The sequence below is a fragment of the Amphiprion ocellaris genome, chromosome 8 (assembly GCF_022539595.1).
Source record: "Amphiprion ocellaris isolate individual 3 ecotype Okinawa chromosome 8, ASM2253959v1, whole genome shotgun sequence".
In the NCBI taxonomy this organism is placed as follows: domain Eukaryota; kingdom Metazoa; phylum Chordata; class Actinopteri; family Pomacentridae; genus Amphiprion; species Amphiprion ocellaris.
The window spans coordinates 8,487,311-8,512,760 of NC_072773.1; the positions used below are offsets into that span (position 1 = coordinate 8,487,311).

At 40.0% G+C, this 25,450-nt stretch overlaps 1 protein-coding gene across 4 annotated transcripts in view; it reads left to right on the forward strand.

Moving 5' to 3' along the window:
• Nucleotides 1–25,450, forward strand: part of vps13d (vacuolar protein sorting 13 homolog D) — a 117,931-nt gene that overhangs the window by 86,305 nt on the left and 6,176 nt on the right. For all 4 annotated transcript variants that reach the window (XM_023297427.3, XM_055012941.1, XM_055012940.1 and 1 more), the window contains 17 exons: nt 311–434; nt 1,638–1,873; nt 1,979–2,081; nt 2,577–2,734; nt 2,884–2,992; nt 3,168–3,338; nt 9,670–9,780; nt 15,572–15,721; nt 16,347–16,496; nt 16,714–16,810; nt 16,929–17,077; nt 17,837–17,971; nt 18,606–18,773; nt 18,980–19,112; nt 19,934–20,129; nt 20,912–21,043; nt 21,135–21,375. In XM_023297427.3, coding sequence (XP_023153195.2) covers nt 311–434; nt 1,638–1,873; nt 1,979–2,081; nt 2,577–2,734; nt 2,884–2,992; nt 3,168–3,338; nt 9,670–9,780; nt 15,572–15,721; nt 16,347–16,496; nt 16,714–16,810; nt 16,929–17,077; nt 17,837–17,971; nt 18,606–18,773; nt 18,980–19,112; nt 19,934–20,129; nt 20,912–21,043; nt 21,135–21,375 — 2,563 coding nt within the window. The remainder of the gene's footprint in view (nt 1–310; nt 435–1,637; nt 1,874–1,978; nt 2,082–2,576; nt 2,735–2,883; nt 2,993–3,167; nt 3,339–9,669; nt 9,781–15,571; nt 15,722–16,346; nt 16,497–16,713; nt 16,811–16,928; nt 17,078–17,836; nt 17,972–18,605; nt 18,774–18,979; nt 19,113–19,933; nt 20,130–20,911; nt 21,044–21,134; nt 21,376–25,450) is intronic.

The following is a 25,450-nucleotide window of genomic DNA, read 5'->3' on the forward strand; positions in this document are numbered from 1 at the left end:
ATTTCACTACATGGTTACTACATGGTTTATTATTAAGTTTGGATGTTGAAAGTAGTGCCTGGATGTCTAAGTTTAACTCTAATTCTCTCATTTTATTTCTGAATTCTGTCTGTGGTTATTTCGGAACTTCTTAACTAGACACATTTGAATCATAAATATTTCCAAATATTTCATAAATTTAGTCCTTGCGTTATGACACATGGCACTCTTTACTGGAATGTTGCCATCATTGTTTACCATGCTATATCCTATGTCAACCTGTGTGTTGTGCAGTATTTAGGAGGTTTTAAGTGGATCTTCTTTTGAACAGGGACATACTAGGAAAGTGTTTCTTCCTGCGGACAGAAATCACACTTAAGGGAGCCACCTACCAGATCTCCTTCACTGACACTGACCATCTGCCCCCGCCCTTCCACATTAACAACATCTCTGAGGTAAGCCACTGCTATGACAGCTCTCAGTAATATGGCTATTACTAAGCTGTGAACATATTTAATCAAAATGAAGGCCTGTGCCCATAACTCTGAGTGGATACTCTGATCTCTCTGCATGTACTCTTTCCTGTGTCTTCCTAGCCTGGAGGGGATGAATATAGTGGTCCCTCGTCTATTGCGGGGGTTACGTTCCAGAGCCCCCCGCGATAGGCAAAAATCCGCAAAGTAGCGACCATATATATTTTATTATTTAGATTTTTTTTAAGGCTTTATAAACCCTCCCCACACACTGCACAACACCACAGAGCAATACTGCGCAGCGATCAGACGTCTATGTGAAATGGACAAGGCGAGATGCTGAATGCTGCTACACACGGGAGACAGAGGGACTGATGCTACGGTCGCTGAGCCAATCAGTGCCCAGCGCTGTGCACTACGCATTTCTTTTCATTTAATATTCTTGCAATATGTTTTAATTATTATTTTTTTCTATTCTTTTATATTGTTTTCATTTTTTTTAGGCTAGAAGATGTTTATTTTACCACAAAAGCAATTTAAATAATGTAGCGATCACAGAGCTGGTCGCTATGACTGAACTGTTGTGCTGCAGTGCACCATGGTGGTTCGGGGTGTTGGGGGTTTAAATGTCATTATTGTGGTTTATGTTAGTGTTACAGTGTTACAAGTGTTTGTGTTTTATTGTGTTTTTGTGGTTTAGTCAGCCTAGTTAATTTGGTTAAGTGTTATGTTGTCAGGCCCGTGAGTGTGAAGTGTAGTGTGTTTGATGACTTCCTGCCACATTTTCCACACTGTCCCTCTCTGTGAGTATCAAAATAAAAGCACCTGTCAGTTGCAGAGTGCAAAAAAGGCAGATATCGTTTCTCCTGCGTTGTTCTTCAACGCAGCTCCCCACAATAATAAATAGATCAAAATACTTAAATACCTCAAAATCCCACGATACACTGAGACCGCAAAAAGTGAACCACGATATGGTGAGGGATCACTGTAATTCAACTGGGAATAAAAACAAGTACACAGACAGAAATACAGTCTCCTTAAATACATTTATGGTCTTTGATTCTGTTGTACAGACTAGAAGTATGACAAAGGAAGTTATTACTCACACGTTCTGGCAAATGAAAGACCCCCTCACCCCTATCTATTAAATAAATTTAATAGATTTGATTGGTTAAATCCTTTCAGGTGCCTATCCAATTCTGGCAGCATGGTGTGGCTGACATCCGACTGCACACTGAGGTGAAGGCCAACTCGGTGCTAGACTATGCCTGTGATGAGCCTACACTGCCACCATACCTCTCGCTCACTGTAAAGGGAGCAGGTTCATCTGAGGTCACAGCCGACATGAACTTCTTCAGAGAATACAACAAGCTCTATTATGAGAACTTCATCTACATTGCGGCCACACACACTTTTTCACAGTATGGACCAATGTCATGACTAAGAGAAAACATAATTTTATATCACTTTCTTACATTTAGAAAGTTAAACTTGTAAACGTAAGCAGTATCAATTTATATCTGCAGAACTGTTGAGAAGAGACCTGTTGGGAAGAAACGTCTGATGAACTGTGCTGAACTGGTTCTTGATGTGGACACCAAGACTCAAAGGATCATCCTGAAAAAAAAGGTTCTTTTTTTTTTCTTTTTTTTTTTAAATGGATAGACTGCCAGACTTCAGTGTAATGGTGGTTAAGATTTCCCCAAAAGTCATGCTGTTTCTTTAGAAGCTGGAAAAAGCATTAAATGGAGTTATTGTCATGCAGTTTTAGAAGAAACGAGACAAAAAGTGCACCTACTTGATCATTTGATTATCAACTGATGGTCAGACATAATTAATTGGCTGCATATTCCAAGATTAATTAAATGTTGAAGTCGAAAAGGAAAATCTTAAATTTTCAGACTGAAGCTTCCCTAGTGAGATAATGCATTGCTTTTTTCTACTTCTACATGTACAAAACAAGGCATGGGCCCTCGGAAAAAGTGATTAAGAGAAGATTTTTTAAAAAATGATGTCATGGTGAAAGCAAATATGTAACAAAAATAACATTAAAAAATCATTAGTTACAATCCCAACAAAAACGTCTTCTGTAGCAAATTTATAATACTATAAATTGTTGTGCAGGAGCCAGGAAAGCGCTCCCAGCTTTGGAGGATGACAGGGACTGGCATGCTTTGTCATGAAGGTTCATCTCCACCGCAGAGCAAACCCGCCCAACCACGGCCATTAGATTCCTCTTTGGTGCTGGACATCGCTGGGCTTGCAGCAGTTAGTGACAACAGGTTTGTACTGTGCACATGTAGTCTGCTTCTAAGCTCAACACTACAGACATCACTTTTAGAATCCCTTTGACTGAACCACAACCTCTAAGGAAATGTATCGTGGAAGACTGGTGTAAGTTGCTTTCTCGCTGTCTGTTCATCTTTCTCAGTTTCGAGCCACTGATGTTGAGAAGGCCAGACTCACGCCGCAGCACCACTCAGACATGGTACTTCAGCTCAGGCATGCTGACCTGTGGCCTTCCCCGACTAGTGGTACAGGTCAGTTCCCCAAGTTCTGGTAATGTTAAGTTGAACAGATTTCAAGAATGCTTCTGCTCGGTACACTGCTGCATGGTCCTAAGATGTTAATATTTTAAGTTGTGGTACACTTTTTTAATTGTCTTACCTGTAATTTTTTCAGTCTAATGTTCATTGTACGACTTACACCCTACAGGTGAAGGGTGAGGTGGCAGGTTTGTTTGATGGAGCAGAGGTGGTACTGGGACCAGATTCAGGGCTGCTGGAGCCTGGCCCAGAGCAGCAGTTTGTCAACCAGAAGATGAGACCTGGTTCTGGTGTGCTGTCGGTCCAGGTGCTGCCAGATGGACCCACACGTGTCCTGCAGGTAAGAACAGCACCCAGTAAAACTACAGATTATTGTTTTGAAACATTGAAACGCTGACTTTGAACAGCTCTTGCTTGCTTTTTGGTTTTGGTTTTTTTTTTTTTGGTGAGTCAGCAACAAACAAAAGCACAAAATACAAAAAAATCACAGAAGTTTCACACAACTGGCCTTTTTTCCTCTTTGCCTTGAGCTGTCAATAACTTTATCAGACTGTGTATCATGGTTCAGGGGAAACTAGAGGGAGAGGTGGTAACTTTTCTTAATATTTATGCTTCACCAGGCTCTGATTGGAGATTTTGTAGACAGATGTTTGATCTGATGACATCAGAGGCAGAGGGAGTTTTGATTACTGGAGGTGATCTGAACCAAAGACTAAACTCACAGCTAGACTCCTCAGGAGGTGGAATACAACCCCTCACAGATCCCTCCATACATCTACAATTCCCAATTCAGACATCAGACCCTTCATTTTTTTTTTTACTTATCGCACTTTTTTGTACAACTTCTGGCAAAAATGATAGAATCACCAGTCTTGGAGGATGTTCATTCAGTTGTTTAATTTTGTAGGAAAAAAGCAGATCCCAGACATGGGTTGTAAAAAACGTGCAGTAAGTAAAAAAATGAAGGGTCTAATGTCTGAATTGGGAATTGTAGATGTATGGAGGGATCTGTCAAGGGTTGTATTCCACCTCCTGAGGAGTCTAGCTGTGAGTTAAGTCTTTGGTTCTGATCACCTCCAGTAACCAGCATATTTTTAAAAAGTAAGACAGTTAAAACTTGACACACTAAATCAGACCTAAAAAAGCTAGAAAGTAAGCATAAGGACAAAGTGAAAGGGCGCATAAATCAGGAAATTAAAAAAAAAAAAAGAGCAGAGATGAATGAGATCTACACACAGATCCCAAAAAAAATCTACTGTTCACAAAACAATGATATTATGAAGTAGGGGGTAAATCAACTAAATTGTTGACATAAACTGAAAAGACAGCAGGCAAAAAACAATATTTACAAAATAAGGGCCCCACATACAAGAACAACAGTGGACAAAACAGAGGAAATTCAAAAGTGCTTGAGGCTTATTATAAAAATGTATATGCTCGACCTAAGGCTTGTATTGAAACCCAGATGGGTACGTTTTTAGAGAACTTAAGGAGTAACAGAAGATAAGACTGAAGCTCTGACTGCCGAAATTGCAGATGAGGAAATAAATGAAGCAATATCAAATCTTAAAGCCAACAAGTTCCCGGGGACTGACGGGTACACTGCAGAATGGTACAGATCACTTAAGGTATCATTAATCCCACTTCGGAAGGAATATAACTGGGTGCTGAAGGAGGGAGAAATTCCTCATTCATGGAGAGAAGCCATTATCTCTGTAATTTCTAAGGTGGGGAAGGATGAGCAAGAATGCTCCAGTTATAGACCTGTTAGTGTCCTTAATCAAGACTCTAGACCGTTTACAGCTGTTCTAGCAAGACGTTTAGAAATAATTCTGCCAGAAATAATTCCCTTAGACCAGACGGGATTCATAAAACGAAGACAGACGCAAGACAATATCAGTTTATTAAGGTCATACAGGCCCTGTATAATAAACCGACAGATAGGATCCAGATCAATGGGAGTCTTTAAAAATTTATCACATTAGAACGAGGCTGCCGTCAGGGCTTTTCAGCGAGTCCTCTTCTCTTTGCCCTTTTTCTGGAACCCCTGAGCACTTGGATAAAACAAAATGAAAATATAACAGGCATTGACATGGGGGAGGGGTTCAAAAAATAGCGCTATTTGCAGATGACGTATTAATATATTTCTTGAGCATGACTACGTCCCTCCCTGCACTTATGACAACCCTTACAGAATATGGTCATCTATCGGGCTAAAAAATAAATATACAGAAAACTCAGGCTACTCCTTTCAGCTACACACCAAATCATTCAATTAGGGACAAGTACAAGATCAACTGGGAGTTAAAATAAATAAAATGTTTGGGAGTTAATCTACCTCAAGATTTAGGACAATTAAAATCCATCAACTACAATCGGTTGCTCAACAGAATTAAATCTGCCATTAGCAAATGGAATCTGATACCTTATAAGAGCACTACACAAAGAGTGGAGGTGATAAAAATTAATGTACTGCCAAGGCTGCTGTACCTGTTCCCGAGTCTACCAGTGGAGGTAACAGAAAATTAATTCAGGGACTGGGATAAAATGATCTCACGATACATTTGGCAGAGGCAGAGACCGAGGATCAGGTACAGAACGCTGCAGTTACCCAAAAACAAAGGAAGGCTAGCACTTCCTTGCCTGAAGAGCTATTATCAAGCCGCACAAATAAAAATATTGTTGAATATATACAACCCTTCCTACTCAGTAAGATGGAAAGAAATTGAGACTAGCACAACAGATGGGGTTCCTATACAGGCTATAATAGGGGACAACAACTTGAGGAAACCCATTAGAGAAGGGACAAACTCATGGTTGGATATATCATTGAAGCTTTGGTTTGAATTAATTGTGAAAAATGACTTGAGAATACAAAGTAGACTATTAAGATGGATTGGGTATAATTCTGAATTCACACCAAATAGAACTGATAAGAATTTTTAAAATTGGGACATCTGACCTACGATACTCTGGGAACTCTTAAGAAAGAAGGAGATTTAAAGTTTGCAAGAGATAAAATACCAATATAGTCTAATAAATCTGGATTAATACAGGTACGTGCACTTAAGGCAGTGGCTCTCAAATTTTTTCCTTCTTTCGGAAGGAACATTCTGAAAATATTCACATTTAATGAATTATCTTTTCACAAAACATTATGAACACCCTCAAATTTCTTAAGAAAAACAAGTTCAATTTCAACAATATTATGCCTCAGTTTATCATTTCCACATGTGCATTACAACTGACGGATCACAGTTTATCTACAAAGGCACAAAACATTTAGTCACAGCTATCTAGAGCTGAACAATCTAGTCTTTTACTTTATGATCAAAACAACTTGTCAATGTCTAGAAATGAAGAAATGACTTAAAATTTTCAGTTTTACAAATTTACAATTTACAGCTAATGTGTTCTTTGTAATTTTTCCCCTTTGTAAAGTTGTCCTGCGGACCAAAATGGACCATCTGGCGGTCCGGTTTTGGCCCGCGGGCCATATGTTTCGCACCCCTGGTAAAAATAATCAGAGTAGATGGGCCGAGGTGATGACATGATCAAGTACGCTGGTGTTCCAATTGCACATTAACGATGCGTTCTCTCGTTATCGGGAGTCCGTGCTTACCAAGTACGCAAGTACAGACTTCCACAACGGCCAACGCAGTTTGTGTGCCGCGAAAAACAGGCCGACGTTAAAGCTATAGTTCAGCTAATTAGTTCCATGTAGATGGACCTTTTCCTCCCAATCGTTCGGGCTCTTATCATGCCTCTACGCCCGTCCCAGGGGGACGCGCCCCACTATTTGAGAAACACTGAATTAATGCATTATCTAGAGCAAATGCAAAGGGGAACCATTGGGGGAAGAGGGTAAGAAGTGATTAAGATGTTTACTTCAGCACATGAATCAAAACTGGGGAATCAGTTAATTTCAAAATTATTTAAGGGAGTGGAAGACTTAAAGGGAAATGACACAGTGTATATCAAAAAGAGGTGGGAGAGGGAGGCAAATATTGTCATATCAGAGGATGAATGGGAAGACAGAAATGAACAGCAGTGGAGAACAACTTGCTCCTTGTCATGGAATAAACACAAGTGGAAGAACATCGTAAGACACTTTAGAACACCAGCACAGACAAAGTATCATGACACAAAATGTTGAAGATTATGTGGAACTGATAAAACGGACCATTTCCATGTATTCTGGGATTGTCCCTCCATTGGCAGCTACTGGCAGTAACTAAGAATTGTATGGCTAAAAGAAGAAGGTAAACCTTCCACATACATTTGAGGTACTATACCTGGGGAAACCAGTCATAAATTTTACAAGATTTGGGGACAAACATATTTATAGAATAATGCTGACCAATTACTAGAAAATGGATGAAGAATGAGGTACCTAGGGTTAAGGTCTGTGTTGAGGTAATACACAATACATATGTGATGGAAAAGCTAACTTTTTCTTTGAGACTGGAGGTGGATAGATTTTTAAAAATCTGGGAAAACTGCATAGAGTGCATAGAACCGATTGGGTCTGATTTCATCTGAGATGTACATTGTGGAAAAAACCCTAGTTCATAGCTGAAGAAGTTGGAATGTTTGTTCCTGTTTATTTTATTTGTTTATTTTATTTTATGATATTCGCTGCACTGATAACATAGTAAAACTATTAGTTTAACCAGTTAAAATGTGTGGTGGAACCACGAAGTCCTGAGCAGAATTTTATTTGTGTACTTGGAAAGGTATGGTCATTCTTTAATTTGATTTTTAAAGTAAAATAATTTTTATATTTAATTTAATTTAATTTTCTTCTTCTTTTTTAATGTCTTGTTTAATTTAAAGATATTACATTTTTTAGGAGAGAGAGGAAGGAAAAAAGAAAAAAAATTAGCATTATGTACCAGCTGTATGCAGAATGAAGGTTATAATGTTCAATTTATTTATTTATTTATTTTAAAAATAAATATTTACAAACACAAGTTCAATGTGTAAAGTCAAACTGATGAGATTAGTTGCAGCCTCTGTACCAAAGGTCAGAGGCCTATTCAGATAATTGATTTATTCAGAGGAGGCTTGTTTAATGAAAATGACCAGCCATCATTGTTCACCATTGCCCACTAAACACCACTGTGATAGTGGGAAACATTGCATCAGAGCTAAGTAGCAGCGTAAGAAGTCAGATTATTCTGAGCAAAGTGAGACTTTGTTGGTTCATCATAGTTAGACTGACGGTTTCTAAATAGGCAGTGCATTTTCTGGAAACTGCACTAGTTGTATCCAGAGCAGGATCAGGCACACAAAAAATGAGCACAGCATATAATTAAATCTATACATCAAGCCTTGTTTGCTGAGAGATAGAAAAGTAGCTTCATTCCAGATACTGAATTTACTGAAACAAAGAACAAAAGACATCAGTTAGCAAAAGTCCCATGAAAAAGGGTCTGTCTAATAGTGTCTCAGAAGATGAGTGGTATTTGTAAACCAATCCTCAAGACAGGAAACAAGGCCAAACACCTGAGGTGAACAACAAGTATGTCACAGAGGATGATGGAAAATAGTAAATAGTCTGTAAATGGCCTGGGTTATGGTTATATAGCTCCTTTTAACCTTAGTGAGGTTCTACAAAGAGCTATATTCACCCATTCACATGCACACACACACCAATGGGAGCAGAGCCATGCAAAGTTCTGCTGGCCATTAGGAGCAACTTGAGGTCCAATATCTTGCCCAAGGATACTTTGGTGTGTAGAGAAGTCAGGTATCAAACACCCAACCTCATTTGAGACTCTATCATTTGAGCTACAGCTCATGGCTGCTTGAGATTTAAAGACAGTAACAAAAGGGTGTCTGTAAGGAGACCAACCAGAGAGACAGTGATGCTACATTATGTCAAGCCCACATTGAAACATGCTGCTGGGAACAATCAAGTCTGGGGAGGTTTGCTACTCTGGAATTGGAAGCCTGTTCTGAGTTGAGTTCACCCTGACCAAGGAGAAGCAGCCCTACATTCTATAGAGACATGCTCCACCCTCTGGTTTGCATCTTTGTGGAGAAGGATTCGTCCAACAGCAGGGTAAAACACACTTCAAAACTTTGAAAAAATAATTAAGGACCAAGAAAGACCAAGGAGTGCTGAGTGTATGAGTCGCTTGAAAACTGAGAAAACCTCATCACTCCAGTGATCATGGATTTCTTTAATTTGGGGGTTTAAAACTGCTCAGTTAATTCTTATATAAAAAGTTGTGTATTAGGGAGAGAGAAAGGTTAGGAGGTCATCGTGTATGATCTCTGTTCTGAAGATAACCACACCTCTGGAGAAATCCAGAGGTGTGGTTATCTTCAGAACTGATACTTGTTGACTCAGATGGTCCCCTACCAAATTTACAGCTCTGAGAAACGACCTGTTGATTCTCTGTGTGGTGTTTTGGAATGTGCTTGACCATAAAATGTTGTTCTGCCCCGTTGATACGCAACATTTGCATGATACACAGTTTGATTGTGTTTTCTGTGTTTGTTTTTTCTCTTCTCCAGAATGCTTGTGTTCACGTACTGTAAAGCAGAGTCTGTGATGCCATTGGCATCTAATAAAATGTCTGATGATTTCTGCTTTTCATTACAATTCATGGTAAACCTTATCAGACGTTTGTTTAAATTGTTGTTCTTAAAACTGTTTGTAGATCAGTGACTTCAATCAAAGAAGAATGATCCGGAACTCACCAAGCAAAGAACAGGATAGGATCACAGAGGGTGTGAGGAAGAGAGAGCCTGAACCTCAACAGGAGCTAGAGGTGTGTAGGTGTGAGTGACTGAGTAACGTGTTTTATTCATTGTGTGCAGTTCCACAAATATTTGAAGTGATTCCGTGAATCCTGACATCTGCTGTGTACTTTCTGTGTTGTTTCTAATATAATGAAGAAACTGGGTTTGAGTAGTTTAACTTTTATTCAGCATTTCCCTTTTCTTTCAAGTAAGCTACACTGAAATACTGCCAAAAAGCACTAACACTACTGCAGTTTTGTTTTATCAAAGCTATGAACATCTTTTAAACATATACAATTGTATTACTTTTTTTCAAACAGTGCAACCTCTGTAACCATTTCACAAGTGCCCATGTTGAAAAAGGCTCTATTTCAATACTTGTCCCTTATAAACACAGTCTATCAGGTGCTTCAGTGTTATGTATAGATCTTCTCAGCACCGGTGATGAAAGTGTCTGCTCAGCTGAGTGTTCATCCGACACTGGTGGGGGCCAGGGGTGGACTGGCCATCTGGCATACTGGGCACTGTCCTGGTGGGCCGGTCAACAGGTTTCCTCCCTTACTTTTGCTTCTTTAATTCCGAATACATTTTGGTCACAGATCATGGAATCTTGGAGGACTCCAAAGTTGCAGGTTCTAGCTTTCAACTTTAAATTTGTGAGAAAGGCATCAAAACTTTGTGTAGGCTGCTGCATGCATGAGCGAAACACATACCTCTGAAATGTTTCATTCTTTTTTGGTGAACAGTGTTTATCAAATTGTGGATGACTGTGTCAAACTTTGTGCTGTCAAAAGATTTAAAAAACTGAGAGATTAATTATGATATGTAATTCAGTCCTTCCAGGATTTCACGGGCATTTTTCGAGATTGTTGCGGCCGAAAATACGGTGGCCGAGAGGTGCAAACCAAATTTACATAATGCAAAACACTTTTACAACCTCCAAGACAAATTTACAAGCGACAAAACACTTTTACAAATCCAAAAACACTTTTACATAATGCAAAACACTTTTACAACCTCCAAGACAAATTTACAAGCGACAAAACACTTTTACAAGTTCGAAAACACTTTTACAAGTCCGAAAACACTTTTACAAAGCCAAATGTAACCGGAAAGGGAATGTCCCAACTCCGGGGCTGAAGCGGAAGTGACGACGAGGAGCGGCTAATGCACTCTGTCGGTCTGATCTGCGCCATTTAAACACTCTAAAGACCGTCCACACGAAAAACAAAACCGCGTCAATCGGTTCATATGTTCCCCACAAAACGGGTAAAACATCACCCGCTCGCTTGGTTCACCATCAACAACAACCAAAAGTTGCATTAGCCGCTCCTCGTTGTCACTTCCGGTTCAAACCCGGAGTTGGGACATTCCCTTTCCGGTTACATTTGGATTTGTAAAAGTGTTTTGTCGAAATCCAAAAACACTTTTACAAATCCAAATGTAACCGGAAAGGGAATGTCCCAACTCGGGTTGAAACGGAAGTGACGACGAGGAGCGGCTAATGCAACGGACAACGAGCGGGTGATGTTTTGCCCGTTTTGTGGGGAACATATAAACCGATTGACGCGGTTTTGTTTTTCGTGTGGTCGGTCTTTAGAGTGTTTAAATGGTGCAGATCAGACCGACAGAGTGCATTAGCCGCTCCTCGTCGTCACTTCCGCTTCAGCCCCGGAGTTGGGACATTCCCTTTCCTGTTACATTTGGCTTTGTAAAAGTGTTTTCGAACTTGTAAAAGTGTTTTGTCGCTTGTAAATTTGTCTTGGAGGTTATAAAAGTGTTTTGCATTATGTAAATTTGGTTTGCACCTCTCGGCCACCTTACGAAAATGCCTGAATTCGCGGCAGCTTTTCTCAAAAATAGCGATGTAAGTTGCGATGAAATTTGCGGGAGACAGTGACAGTTGCTAAAAAATTTCTTATTTTTCAGCTTTTAGAACATGTTCCATCATTGTAATTGACAATATTTATTCAGAAATGAATTATTTAATGCTCCAACCCATTTACATAAAAGCTTGCACACCATGGTGGGAAATTAGCACCAACCAGATACTGGTTTAACATGAAGTGGTTGGTAGATTTAAGGCACATGATAATTTACTATTGAATGAGTCGTATTTGGACATATGTCAGTGGCCAAAAAAGTTAATTCCACTTCCTGGCACACACGTATTCACACACGCACGCTTGTCATGTCAATTAACAAGAAAAGCACTCAGAGAGCACAGTACTCCATCAATACTGTTCATTCCCTGACCTTGTGCTGAACACAGGCGTGTGTTATGCATGTGTACATTATGTACAGATACCGAATCGCATGACCTAAATATGTAGTAGGCAGCGGAAGTTGATGGGATTCAGAAACACCTCCACAATTTAATCAGTTGTTCCTTGTATCATTTCTGATACGTCCACAGTGGTGGATTTGTAGTAGGATCGCAATCATGTGATCGTCAGCAGGCCGCTGAAGTAGCGTTCACTTGTTGCCATGGTTACCGTGCCGCTATCAGACGCCATGCCGCTATCTCAATGGGAAATCCTTAACAAATCCGTGGATCCAGACTTTAAGCCAAATCGCTGCCAAAATCAAATCACTTGGTCCTTGTGTCATTTCTGACCTTCCCTGCTAATAAAGGGGCACCATGACAAAGCCACCCTTCCTTGGCAGAATAATTACTCTAACTTACTTTCATTCTTTCAGATCTCCAACAGATCTGGATGCAACAGCTTCCATCACAGTGATTTGTCTGGTCTGTGGTCCACTCATTTCAGCCGTGCTCCTGATATGTTTCGTGGTAGAAAAGTGTTTATCAATCGATTCTCTTTTTTTTGTATTCCACCACAATATTGCACGGGTGTAAAACAGTCTACTTCCGCTTAGGTGAAGGGATATATGTAGCAGACCCTTACAGAGGGATGAATGTAGTATGACAAGTGCAATAATGTAGAGGGATATGTGCAATGGCAACAAAGAGATATTTGCAATATAATCATGTGTAATTAATTAATTAATTAGTAATTAATTAATTAGTAATTGGTAGCTGCCTTGATATCTCAGCTTTTGTCTGTTATGTCCACTAAGTGTTATCGTTTGTTGTTGTTGTTTTTTTTTTGTTTTTTTTTTATATGTATGTCGTTGTTCAGTTATGGTTTTATGTTGTTGTCTATTTTTGATCTGCCAATGGGACTCGAGATGGAAATTAGCCGTATGGCTACAATCTCTCGTATTTACATGGAAATGTACATTAATACAAACTGTCCCATTTTAAAAATAAATAAATGAATGAATGAATGAGCATCAGGGCATTAATTGTTTTTCACAGTCTTCAGCAGTAATTTTTGTTGGTGAATGAGAGACATTAGAATCGGACATGTCTGCCTCTTCAAACCATAAACAAGAAGTGAATTCGATGCTGTACGTTAAGTTTGCGCTGGGGACTGCTATGATTGGTGGAACTCACGGAAGGCGGGCCAGAATTGTGGCAAAGTTGCGGTGATTGGACAAAATTGCAAGGTCGTGCAGAATTCACGGAGATTGGTTGAATTCGCGTGAATTCACGTGATTGCAACATCACGAATTGCTGGAGGGACTGATAAGTAATTCAACTTGAGTTATTTTCATTTAAATTCATTACATTATTGTGGCAGATAAAAAGACTGATATATCACAAAAAAATGGCTTTGTAAAGTCATTTATTTTTTTTTAACAGACTTGAACAGACACAGTGCTAGCCATTTACATTCCGCTGTATTTGAGACTAGTCCTAAGTGCAGCGTGCAACCTTTAGTTTCGACCACCAGGGGAATATTGCTGTGTTCTGTTGTCAATCTCCAAATAATTAGAAAACAAAAATAAAATAAAACACCAGGTCCATATAAAGTGCTGTAAGTTAACACATCATAAAACAGTAACACTTTTTTGAGCAATACAAATATTGACCACTGAACTTGTTGCTTTTCCTCTGCTTCAGATAATACAAAAATAAAGAAAACAGATCCATCAATCACAGTGCTGTTTGTTAGCATATCAAAAATAACATTGTTCATCATCACAAAATGAAGTGCTGAAATAACATCAAGCAGTCACTTCTATTAGGCTACAGAGAACATAGCAGCTATGCTGACCTCATGCCTCTTATTTCTTCTTCTTCAGCCAGTCGCAGACAGACCAGCTTGGTCACATTTTCTGAGAACAAGGTTGCCCTTTTCTTTTGCACTATGCGGTCTGTGAGGCTAAACAGTCCCTCACAAGGTATAGAGGTTGCCGGAGGAGGCCTTGTACTTGCGTGCTAGGGCTGACAGCTTTTCATAAGCTCCTTAATGAGCATACCACCACTGCACGGGATAGTCATCAGTACGGATGCTGGGCTCTGTAGCGCAGCAGCTCTCCACACTCCATTCCATCTTCTTCTGAGTCAGAGTCAGAGTCAGACCCTAGCAGGAGAGAGCTCCTCCTCTTCTGAGCTGGTTCATCATCCTCTGTGGAGGCTTGCAGAGTAGCTGCTCCTCTGGGCTCTGCTGCTTGGAGTATTAATGACAATCATTCATTCATCCACCCATCCATCTATCCATTCATTCATCTACCTGTCCGTCTATCCATTCATTCATCCATTCATCCATTCATTCAGGTGTGGACCAGTCTGGAGAACTAAGTGCAGTAGGCTGTTTTATTTTTGTTTTACTTTATTTTGTGCAGCACTTTGTGTTGCATTTCTTATGTATGAAAAGTGCTATATAAATAAAGTTGGATTTGATAAATTGGACTCAATATTCCAGCTTACCCTTATAGTCTTTACCTGTTCCCTCTTTTCTTTTGGAAGGCATTTCAAATCCTTCTAACGTGGATCCAGTGCTGTGGGCACCTTGAACCATGTCTGGTTGGCATCAGTTCTCCATGCTGCCATGTCCCTCTGGAAGGCATTCTCGAACTTTACCACATAGGCATAACCTGGATGTTCTGTTGGTCCAGCATAGCCTGGACAGCCTCTCGGTTGCGTAGGAGGTGTGAGATCATTGCGAGTGTCGAATTCCACATTGTCAGTCAACTTGTATAAGTTGATCAATCTTTTTTCCAAGTGCTATTTTTTGCTGGTTAAGTTCTGAGGTACTCGCAGGGCTTTGTTTAAAATGGCCAACAATCTTGCGGCATTGGCTAGTACACCGGAAAGCCCGCTGCTATTGAAATAGACCGTGATGGTCCTCTGGAGAATGTGAGGATTGCAGGCGATGTGCTCGTATGGAAGGGCTCTGATAGCAGCCAGCATGTTTGCTGCTCTGTCTGTACTGATGGTGGATATCTTGCTTTCAATTCCCCAGTCATTTGCCACCTCGAGGAACTGTTGGGTGCATTTATCAACAAAGTGCCTGGTTTCTGTTAGCATGAAGGTCAGTGCAAATGAGTTGAGGTTCCACTCACCATCAGTAAAGTGCCTGGTCACCCCCAAATAGCTGTGGTTGCCAGCTGAGATCCAGTGATCTCCAGTTATTGCAACGTAATTGGGCGAAGCCTCCACCGAAATCTCAATCTCACAATCCAGATTTCCAGTCCAACTTATGCGGAGAGGCAGCGTCACACTTTCCATGACTTTCACCACTGCGGACTTCGGACCCCTCCTGGTACCATGTATTGCTTCTAATATAATGAAGACACTGGGTTCAAGTAGTTTAACTTTTATTCAGCAGCTCTCATTAAAAACATACATGCATTCCCAGTTGGTCATCTTCTTCCTCACACTACATGTACGTAGCTTAACATATGTTGTTGCTCTCTGCTGGTCAGAATACGCAATTACACCTATCACAACACTGTATTCATGCCCAGGTGCTGGTGAGCTTGGAGGAGGGTCTGGGTGTGTCTCTGGTCAACAAGGTTCCTGAGGAGCTTGTTTTCACTACACTGTCTGGTATAGATGTCCACTTTACCCGTACTGCTGCCAATGAGGTGTTGGAGCTCAGCATTCAGAATGTCCAGGTAAGCTCACCACAGCTGTGACAACATTCAAGTATTCAAGACCAAGTTCAAACTGTATTCGTGTCTCACCCTTTCATCCAAAAGCAGCTCACGGAGCTCCACATGATAATATATCAATACAAGCAAGAAGCAGAGAAAAACGTATACGTGCCTACGTACAGCCTGTGTTTGCTGAATGTGACCAAGAAGAAATGATTTGTTCCGAGGGACTACACAAAGCATGCTATATTTGATGTTTTTTGGAATAAAAATCACTGAGTTCTGGTTATGCAGCAAGGATTCCAACCAATGAAGAATAGTATCAGAAACACCCTTTTAGTTCATTAATATATTCACCACAGTCACATTCAGCACTATTTACAAAATACAGCAATTAGGAAATGACTTAACAATAGATTTATGCTAGTGTTATTTGCAATAGTACTACATAGTTGCACTCCACATGTATACCGGTGAGAATACAATATGATCAGGGCTCATTTAGACCTGTTTTTTCATTTATTTATTTATTTTTGGTTAATAATGCAAATTAACTATTATATCCAGTCAGTAGTGTGCTGGAAGTCCTGGAGTGTTAAGTGGACAGTGCTGTATTAACACTTATCTGTCATGTTCTGTTTGCCAGGTGGACAACCAGCTGCTGGGTACCACCCAGCCTGTGATGCTGTGTGTGACTCCAACTTCCAGTGACAGCAGTGTCAATGACAGTGGTCCAGCCCTGCAGATCAATTCAGTTAAGGTTCCTAGCAGCCTAATGCTCACTGATCTCTTTAAAGTGAGTGTCGCACACTGCTCTGTCACACTAAACCACTTGATGCTGTAGAAAATTAGACTTTGATAAATCAGTCACATAATACTTCTATGCAGATGATTTATGCTGAGCACCAGATAATTCATCATATTATATCTTCATCAGAAAATAGATATTTCTCTTGCATCTGTGCGATACCACAAACTTGTGACCAATGATGGTGACCATGATGTTTTCACAGCACCTCATGGTGACAGCCCGACACTTCACTGTCATCATTGAGGAGAAGTTGCTGCTGAAGCTGCTCAGCTTCTTTGGATATGGACAGATAGATGCTGGTGGGTGGTTAATTGAACATTATTGTTATTATTTGTGTGATGCCCAGAGTAGGCAGGTAATGTTTGCTTAAATGTAAAAAAATAAATAAATAAAAAGTTATATTTGTAATGAATGCAGAGCTTGAGAAGTTAGATGAAAGCCTCCATGAGAAGCCCACCGAAGATGCAACACCTCCCAAGCGTTACTACTTCGAGAACTTGAAGATCAGCCTTCCTCAGGTCAAACTGAGTGTCTTTACCTCTCACAAGCTGCCTCCTGACCTCAAGGTAGGCTAATATGGTCTTTAGTTTACCTCTCTTTTTAAAGCTAGAATGCAGAACTTCTATATATAAATGAACATCTGTTCCACCCAAGCCCTTGCTAAATATGTCCACACAATGCTGATTAATAGCATCATAAAACAGATGTTTTGATAGAGAGCAGCATGTCACCTGATTCCAATAACCAACAATGAACGTCTGCACTTATAACAACATGCTACTAGACAGAAAAAAATAATGCAGTGAAAAACAGTGGAGTGGGGTTGTTTGCACTGCATAGTAATAATTCAGCATTTGGGGGAAAATTTATGGGAATGAGGTGTTCAGATGGGTCTCATACCTGTTTCTTTTGTACGGCACGAGTCAGGATATGATTCTGCTGGCATGGCATTAGTACTGAAAGCAGGGCTAAACAGCGATATTGGATCTGTCACTTAATAAAATGAACATAAGGATAAAATAACTGCCCATTTAGCAAAGCCATAACAGTCAACAGCTTTGTACATTTTCAGGAATTCTGATGAGGATCAAATGATTAAAAGAGCAATAGACCAATGATTTTAAAACAGGACTAATTAAAGGTTGTTTGTTAAAGCGATTTTAGTTCTGGCACCTGAAACTTTTCACACAAGTTTTGTCCATATGTGATCACGGAAACGTCATGTTACTGCTTCCTGTGGTACTTCCAATTCCAGCTGCTCTGTCATGACATGTTTTGTTTTTATGTTTTTTGTTTTATGTTTTTATATTTTTTCATCACTGTAGGCTCTGAAAGGCACCCTGGGCTTTCCTCTGGTTCGCTTCGAAGATGCTGTCATCAACATGTACCCATTCACCAGAGTTCATCCCTACGAGACCCAGGAGATCATCATCAATGACATCCTCAAGCATTTCAGAGAGGTAAGAAGGACACACAGTTGGATTAAGCGTGTTTGGAAGTACTGCCTTGAACCTACTTCTAACTGGCCAGTATTGTCCCAACATTTTTCAATTCTATTCATTTTTCTGTATATAAAAAAAAGAAAGGTTGGATATAAGGATATTTACCTTGTAAATGAGCGCATTTCATCTTGAAATGTGATACAACAGCATTTGCTTCATAATGCATGTGAAGAATAAAAATGAGATCTGAAATGAGGCATCGATTGAGCACTAAACAGGAATAAAGATCTCTGGCAATCCAATATCTCATGCATGAACAGCAGATGTGTGTAGAGGTGCATGAAGCTATTCTGTAATACCCTGTGATGCTATCAATGTAAAAACAGTTAACAGCTGTGCTAAATGCCACTGATTTCTGTAGCCTCTGCAGCTATCATCAAGTGGTCACATTAGTTTAGCGAAAGGCCAATTCATGGTTTCCACATTAACCTATGTGGACTTTGAAAGCTGATCACGGACATGTGTACAGTTCTATTCATGGCCCAATAGGTCCTGCTACACAGATTTACATAAAGATACACAGGTGTGTTGTGATATAGTAGAGTGTTTGGTTTATATTAGAACTTTATGCTGCAGCATTTTCTCACTACAGGAGCTCATTAGCCAGGCCGCTCAGATCCTCGGCTCTGTGGACTTCCTGGGTAACCCCATGGGCCTCCTCAATGATGTCACTGAGGGTGTGTCTGAACTCATCAAATATGGCAATGTGGGTGGTCTCATACGCAATGTGACACATGGTGTGTCCAATTCTGCTGCTAAGGTATGCCCCTATGTATACCTGACACTGTTATTGTGTTTGATTGCTTGCTTAACTGTATATTTTGTAGTTTTTACATTATTTTTTGTTCACTAGTGCAAATGAATAAATTTATCCCTGTGCTGCATTGTTGTATTATATTAAACAAATACTTGTAAAGAATACTGGAATAGACCATGTAGTGTGAACGTCCTCTGCTTCTTTGTCAGTTTGCAGGGACTTTATCAGACGGACTGGGGAAAACCATGGACAACCGACACCAGAGTGAGCGGGAGTACATCAGATACCATGGAGCCACCAGTGGAGACCATCTGGTAGCAGGGATCCATGGACTAGCTCATGGTACAACATTTTTATATCTGGCTTAGTCTCGCTTAGTCAGCCTAGTCTCTGTTACATAATGGTCTGGCTGCACCTCACTGTTATTCTGTTATGGGGGAAAAAGCCTCTGACTTGTTTGTATTTGTTTGAACCAATCACAGTCGTCTTGACTGGACCTAAACGTAGGATGTGATGTCAGTTTTCCCTCAAGTCATTGACAAGTGGAACATTTGCGTGCAGGGAGAAGAGCAATGTTTTTAAAATTCAGGGCAAAAAACAAGCATGGCTGCCTTGCTGCATGATCAAAATCCTTGGTAAAACCTGAAATTTTCATTCTGATTGGTTGCTAACCAGGAGGTTGTTGCTGTGTTGTTTCCTGTTGCTAACCTAATATTACTTGCGTCAGGGGACACGTGTCTTGAACCTGTCCATTGATATCTGGGAAAATTGCAGTTTATTTTCACTACCTGCTTTCATGGCAGTCAGTTTACTATATCCCTGATTCAAACTCATCCAAATTTTTATACAGTGTATAATTTACAATAAGAAATCAATTGTGTTTTTTCTCTTCATCCCAGAGAACAAAATGTATAACATGTAAAAATAGACCAATCATATTATTAGATTCAAGTGCAGTTCACAAATACCACAGTCCACATTGAACATACATCAAATCATCCTCAGTGAGATTTAATTTGTCCCACTGAATTCCACTAATAACAAATAACTGCTGTACGGTGTTAGTGTTCAAGGATGAATCAAGTGTCTCTACAGTTTACGTCACTGCAGGTCTGCACTGTGTAATCTCAGAAGTAGCAGTGTAAACATATTCCTTCCCCCAGGTATCATTGGAGGCATGACGAGCATCATCACTTCCACAGTGGAGGGAGTGAAGACAGAGGGTGGAGTCAGCGGCTTCTTCTCAGGCCTGGGTAAGGGTCTGGTCGGCACTGTGACCAAACCAGTGGCTGGAGCTCTGGATTTTGCCTCAGAGACGGCCCAGACAGTCCGGGATATGGCTAGTCTCAGTAACCACAGGTGGGTTGAGTGGATCAGTAACTGTATGACATGAAAAATTGGTTCACCTTCTATATTCAATTCGACTCAGTAAGATTTGCAGGAATTTGCAGAGAAAACATGGAGATATGATTATGCTGCAGCATACAATAATACAGAAAATGAACTGGCAAACAGATTAAGAGACAAACAGACATTTTGTCATCTGACTTTAAAAGAAGTATAAAAGGAAAGTGAAAAAGTATAAAACAATGTTTACTGGTATTGTTTCATTCATTTGTTACACCACTTTACCCTGTAGTGGGTAAAGGGGTTGTCAGCCTATCCCAGCTGACATTGGGTGAATAGGGTGCACCCGAGACAGTTAACCATTCTGTTGCAGGGGTAACACAAAGAGGAGCACAACAATGCACACTTACACTTACATCAAGGACCAATTAGGATTGCCAGTTAGCTTATCTCATTGTACTGTATAAGGAACCCAGAAAAAAACTCATGCAGGCACAGGGAGAACTACAAATTTTACACAGAAAGGCCCCGGCCGACCATAAAGTTCAAACACAAACTTTTATTTTTTTCTGAGGAGACAACACTGTCCAGCACTAGTTACTGTGGCAAGAACCCATAGAAATAGTGCAGTTTACACAAACTCACATCAACAAATTTTTTTAAAAAATAAATTCATCTACACAATGCAAAAAAAGAGTTCTTGACATTAGTAAAACCTTGAAGTCCTAATTCCTGTCTGATCAGAAAGTGTTTACTGTGCTGTGTGTGAAGTGTTTTGCTGTTGTGTGGCTCAGGCTCAATGTGCAGCGTGTCAGGAAGCCTAGATGCTGTAAGGGACCTCAGGGTCTGTTGCCTCGATACTCAGCCACACAGGCGGATGGTCAGGAGCAGCTTTTCCGCCTCACTGACAACATCCACTCTGAGTTGTAAGTCTCACTCCAGTCATTGTTTATGTTTTTATACCCGATTAACAGCAGTTCCTTCAACTCCGAGTTCACTCTCTGTCTTGCACACCAGCTTCATCGCAGTGGAGCCCATCGACACCTACTGTGTCCTCATCTCCTCCAAAGTGGTCTACTTCCTGAAACCTGGGGACTACGTGGATCGTGAGGCCATCTTCCTGGAGGTCAAGTATGATGACCTCTACCATTGTCTGGTCTCGAAGGATCATGGGAAAGTATATGTGCAGCTCACCAAGAAGGCTGAAAACACCAGCAGTGGTGTGGCCATTTCTGGCACCTCCCACCAGAAACCCATGGTGAGCCACTGAGTTTTCATTGACATCGCCACACTGTACAGTTGGTTTGGCATCATTCGAACAACACAAAATATTAAATGTTTTCTTGAATTAGGGTTAATAAACTTTTGAGCTTGTAAAATGGTGTTCACTAATAATTAAAAAAATTACAATTTGCATGAGAAAGTCCTGTTAGTACCTGTGCAGAAAAGATTTGTAATTCTTGAAACATTGTGTTTTTGAGCCGAAATATATTTTGTGAATGTCTGTTTACAGATACAAGGCATAAAACTGCGTGTAAAACTCAAAATTCCCGTACTCTGTAAAACACTTAAGTTAGGAGTTACAGATTTTAACCCTATATTTACACCGGAATCTTTCTTGTAATATAATTAAATGAAAGGTTCTGAAAGAGGCTGTGCCATTTTTTATCTTCAGAATCTGCTACATCTCTCAAAACTTGTAACAGACCTGACGGCAATGGAAACATCTGCACTCTGATTGGACACTTTGACTCTGCCCTGTGATGGTGACAATCCAGTCAGGTTTTGATGTAAATCATGCTTCCATGCCTCCTTATGTGACTTAACTGCACTTGATGATGAGTGGAGAGAACTCTCACAGGAGCGTAGAGTGAGGAAACACACTTGTATCCTGTGCAAATACCTCATCGTTGTGGGTGTCAGATTAATTTGACAGGTAATACAGCTGTGTGGCTTCAGACTAGCACTACACCATGAAAGATTTCTCATTTGTAGTTCTGGCTCCTCTGCCTTTGTGTCTCTTTTTCACACCTCTCTCTCTCACATCCCTACTGGAATATGGAGAAGATGCATAGAAGAGACACAAGTGAAGGAAGCAAGTAGACACATTAGTATAATGAGAAGCACTCACATTCCAAGTTTGAGTTTTACATGCACTTGTCTGCTTTATAGCGGTACATATAGTTACCACAGCACTCATTTGTCTGCAAATGCACAAATGTTTTTTTTCCCTCAAATAAAAATCTTTACTAAACATGTAGAAATAGGAATTTCTCATGCAGAATTATTATACACATTTCCAAAAGGGGACTTATAACTAGAAGTTCTTTATGAACATCATTTTACAAGTTTAGAATCTTATGGACTATATTATTGACTAATTTGAGCCAACACAGTTTTTCCATAGCACATAAGTATTAGGTATAGGTATTAGATCTGGCTTTGCACTCATCTTATAGAGCTTTGTGCAGCTAATTTAAATGTTCAAACTGAAAAATTTCTACACAGCTGATGAGGGCTGCAAAATTATGGCCGAAATAATAATCAGGATTTTTTGATAATACAAATTATTTAAATAGAACACTGATCTCAAGTCTATGTTGTGCTACATTCCTGCTAATGTACAAATCTGCATTAAAGTAGGACTTCAAATAAGGTTATTCACTTGAATTCAGAGTATCGCCCAGAGGCTAAATATACAAGTAAATAAAGTGCATCCAAAATGCTTCTCCTGCTAAACATCTGCTTATCGATAGACACTGCAATTTACTGATGTTGGCCTTACATACAGGCTACGATAAAAGCTGCTGTGCATAGAAACACTTCTCGTGTCCTCTCAGTTACTGCAGCACAGCAGTTCAGACAACTGTGAGACCAAAAATGAATAAGGCATTCAATGCCACATTTAACTGAAAGCAAGGGATTTTATCTACATAAACTGTTATCTATGAGAAGAGCATTTCAAACATCAATGTTAAAGTTGATCATGTCCATTTAATTGTGGGAAGCCAAAATCATACAAAATATTCTATTAGTTATGCAGCCCTGCAACTTTTCTTTTTTGTCATCAACTCTTTCTTCTCACCATTTCTCACATTTTGCTGTGTACATGTGGATCCTGCTTGTCTGCGTCTTTTAAACTACGCTTAAAAAGTTTCCTTATCCAAGAACTCTTATTCATAATATATGTTCTGACAGACTTCTTTATAGGTATGGTTTTCGTCAAGATTGTAACACCACTTCTACTTTTACTGATACTGCTTATCAAATTTTTGATTATTTTTGTTTTGTTTTTGATGAGGACAAAATGAAACAAATTAAGAGCAGAACATCCTCTGACTCAGACTACATTTATGAACACAGCCAGTTAAACAAATGGCTGGAGAATGCTTGCTTTTAATCATTAGCATTTGTTTGTATATTTTTGTTAACTCTGTGTGTGGGCTGCTAACAAACTAACCTGGTTAGTGAGGGAAGATCTACGAGCTCAGCAGTCAAACATTTCTCGTCTGTACGTGATGAACATTTACTGAAAGCTTCCACAGACTGATCGTGTTTCTGCTCTGACATTCAGTTTGCTATTCTTGCAGCAACAACCATTTTCTGCATCAACCATAGTGAGTGTAATTATACTTTTGAACATCAGTCACTTGTGCTTGCTGCACGGAGCTGCGGGTGAGCTTGTAGCTTCAACAGACAGAACACTGTGTTGGATTTGGAAAGCCAATGGGCATCATGGACACATAGACATCAGACATGTCTTCCAGTGATGAGACAGAATGTGCAACACAACGCCCTCATATTTTCTAAAGTATCGTTACCAGAGTTATTAACATCAGAGCTTATTGATCCTCCGGTATTAAATAATAATATTAATAATAACTTAATTTGTGTAGCACCTTTCAGAATACACAGTTAAGAGTTTTACAGTAAGAACAAATAGGATAAAACAATACAAATTTTAAAAACCTGTAAGATCCCATAAAAATACAGTAAAATCATAAAATAAAAGCAGCAGTTAAGAAAAGGCCATCCAGTGAAAGTGAGTTTTAAGAGGAGATTTAAAAGAAGGCACTGAGTTTGCCTGCGTGAGATCTTCAGGCAGTGTGTTCCAGAGCTTGGGGGCCCGAACTGCAAAGGTTCGCTCCGCTTTAGTGACCAAATAGGACCCTGTCGGTGGATCTCTGGCTGCATAGGGAATTGGCACTTCCTGGATGTAGGCAAGACCCTGGCCATTCAAGGCTTTAAAAACAAGCAGTAAAATCTGAAAATCAATTCTAGAACTCACAGGTAGCCAGTGAAGGGCAACGAGGACTAGTATAATGCAGTCACTTCTCTTGGTGTGTGTTAAAATCCCAGCAACACCATTTTGATTTACTTTTATTTGTCTTCCAATGTTTTGCTGACTGATACTGGAGTAGAGTGCGCTGCAATAGTCAAGTCTGGAGGAGATAAAAGCATGAATGACAATTTCAAAAAGTGGAGGAGAAAGGAATGGTCAGATTTTTGTTAGCTGTCTCAATTGAGAAAAGCAGGATTGTACCACCTTGGCTACCTGAGCATCAAGATGTAGTTCTAAATCAAAAATGACATCTAGAGTGTGGGCCTCTGCACTCACATTTTTTGACAGAACTCCCACACTAGAAGACCACTGCCAGTGCTGGCAGGCCAGCGCAAGCAGTAACAAAATTGTGTAGCAGGTTACTTGAACAAATCCAGTTAAGATCAAGGATATTTATTGTCGTTGCAATTCTACAACAAAACTTTGTTGACATTTTTAAACAACACAGTATAACAGAACAACAACAAACAAACAATTTTTTTTGAAGGGTAGAAAGTGTAACAGTGCAATGAGGTGCAATCTCTGCTTTGAAGTGTCTGCGTAAAAAAAAATGCTTGGGTTGAGATGGTTTTTGCATATTGACATGTTTATGGTCTGTCAGTGAGTCTCTGTTTGAGAGCAGGGTGTCTGGGTGCGGGTAAGGGTTCCACCTCTGGGTTGTGCTTGTTTGTGGGCGGGGGAGAGGGAGGGAGGTGGTATAATGGTGTAATGGCTACAGCTCTGGGGAAAAAGCTGTTACTCAGCTTGCTCATCTGTGTTTTTCATCCCTGACTGCAGTGGGACAAACAGGGAGTGTCCTGGGTGGCTGATGGCCTGTGATCTTCTCTGCATGACTTAGCACAGTCCATGTTGAGGAAGGTGAAGAGTGCTAGACTAAGCATACACCCCTGCGGTGTGCCTGTGTTCATGGTTATGGTGCTGGATGACAGGTTCCCCATCCTGACATTCTGAGGCCTGTTGGTCAGAAAGTCCATAATTCTATAATCCATAA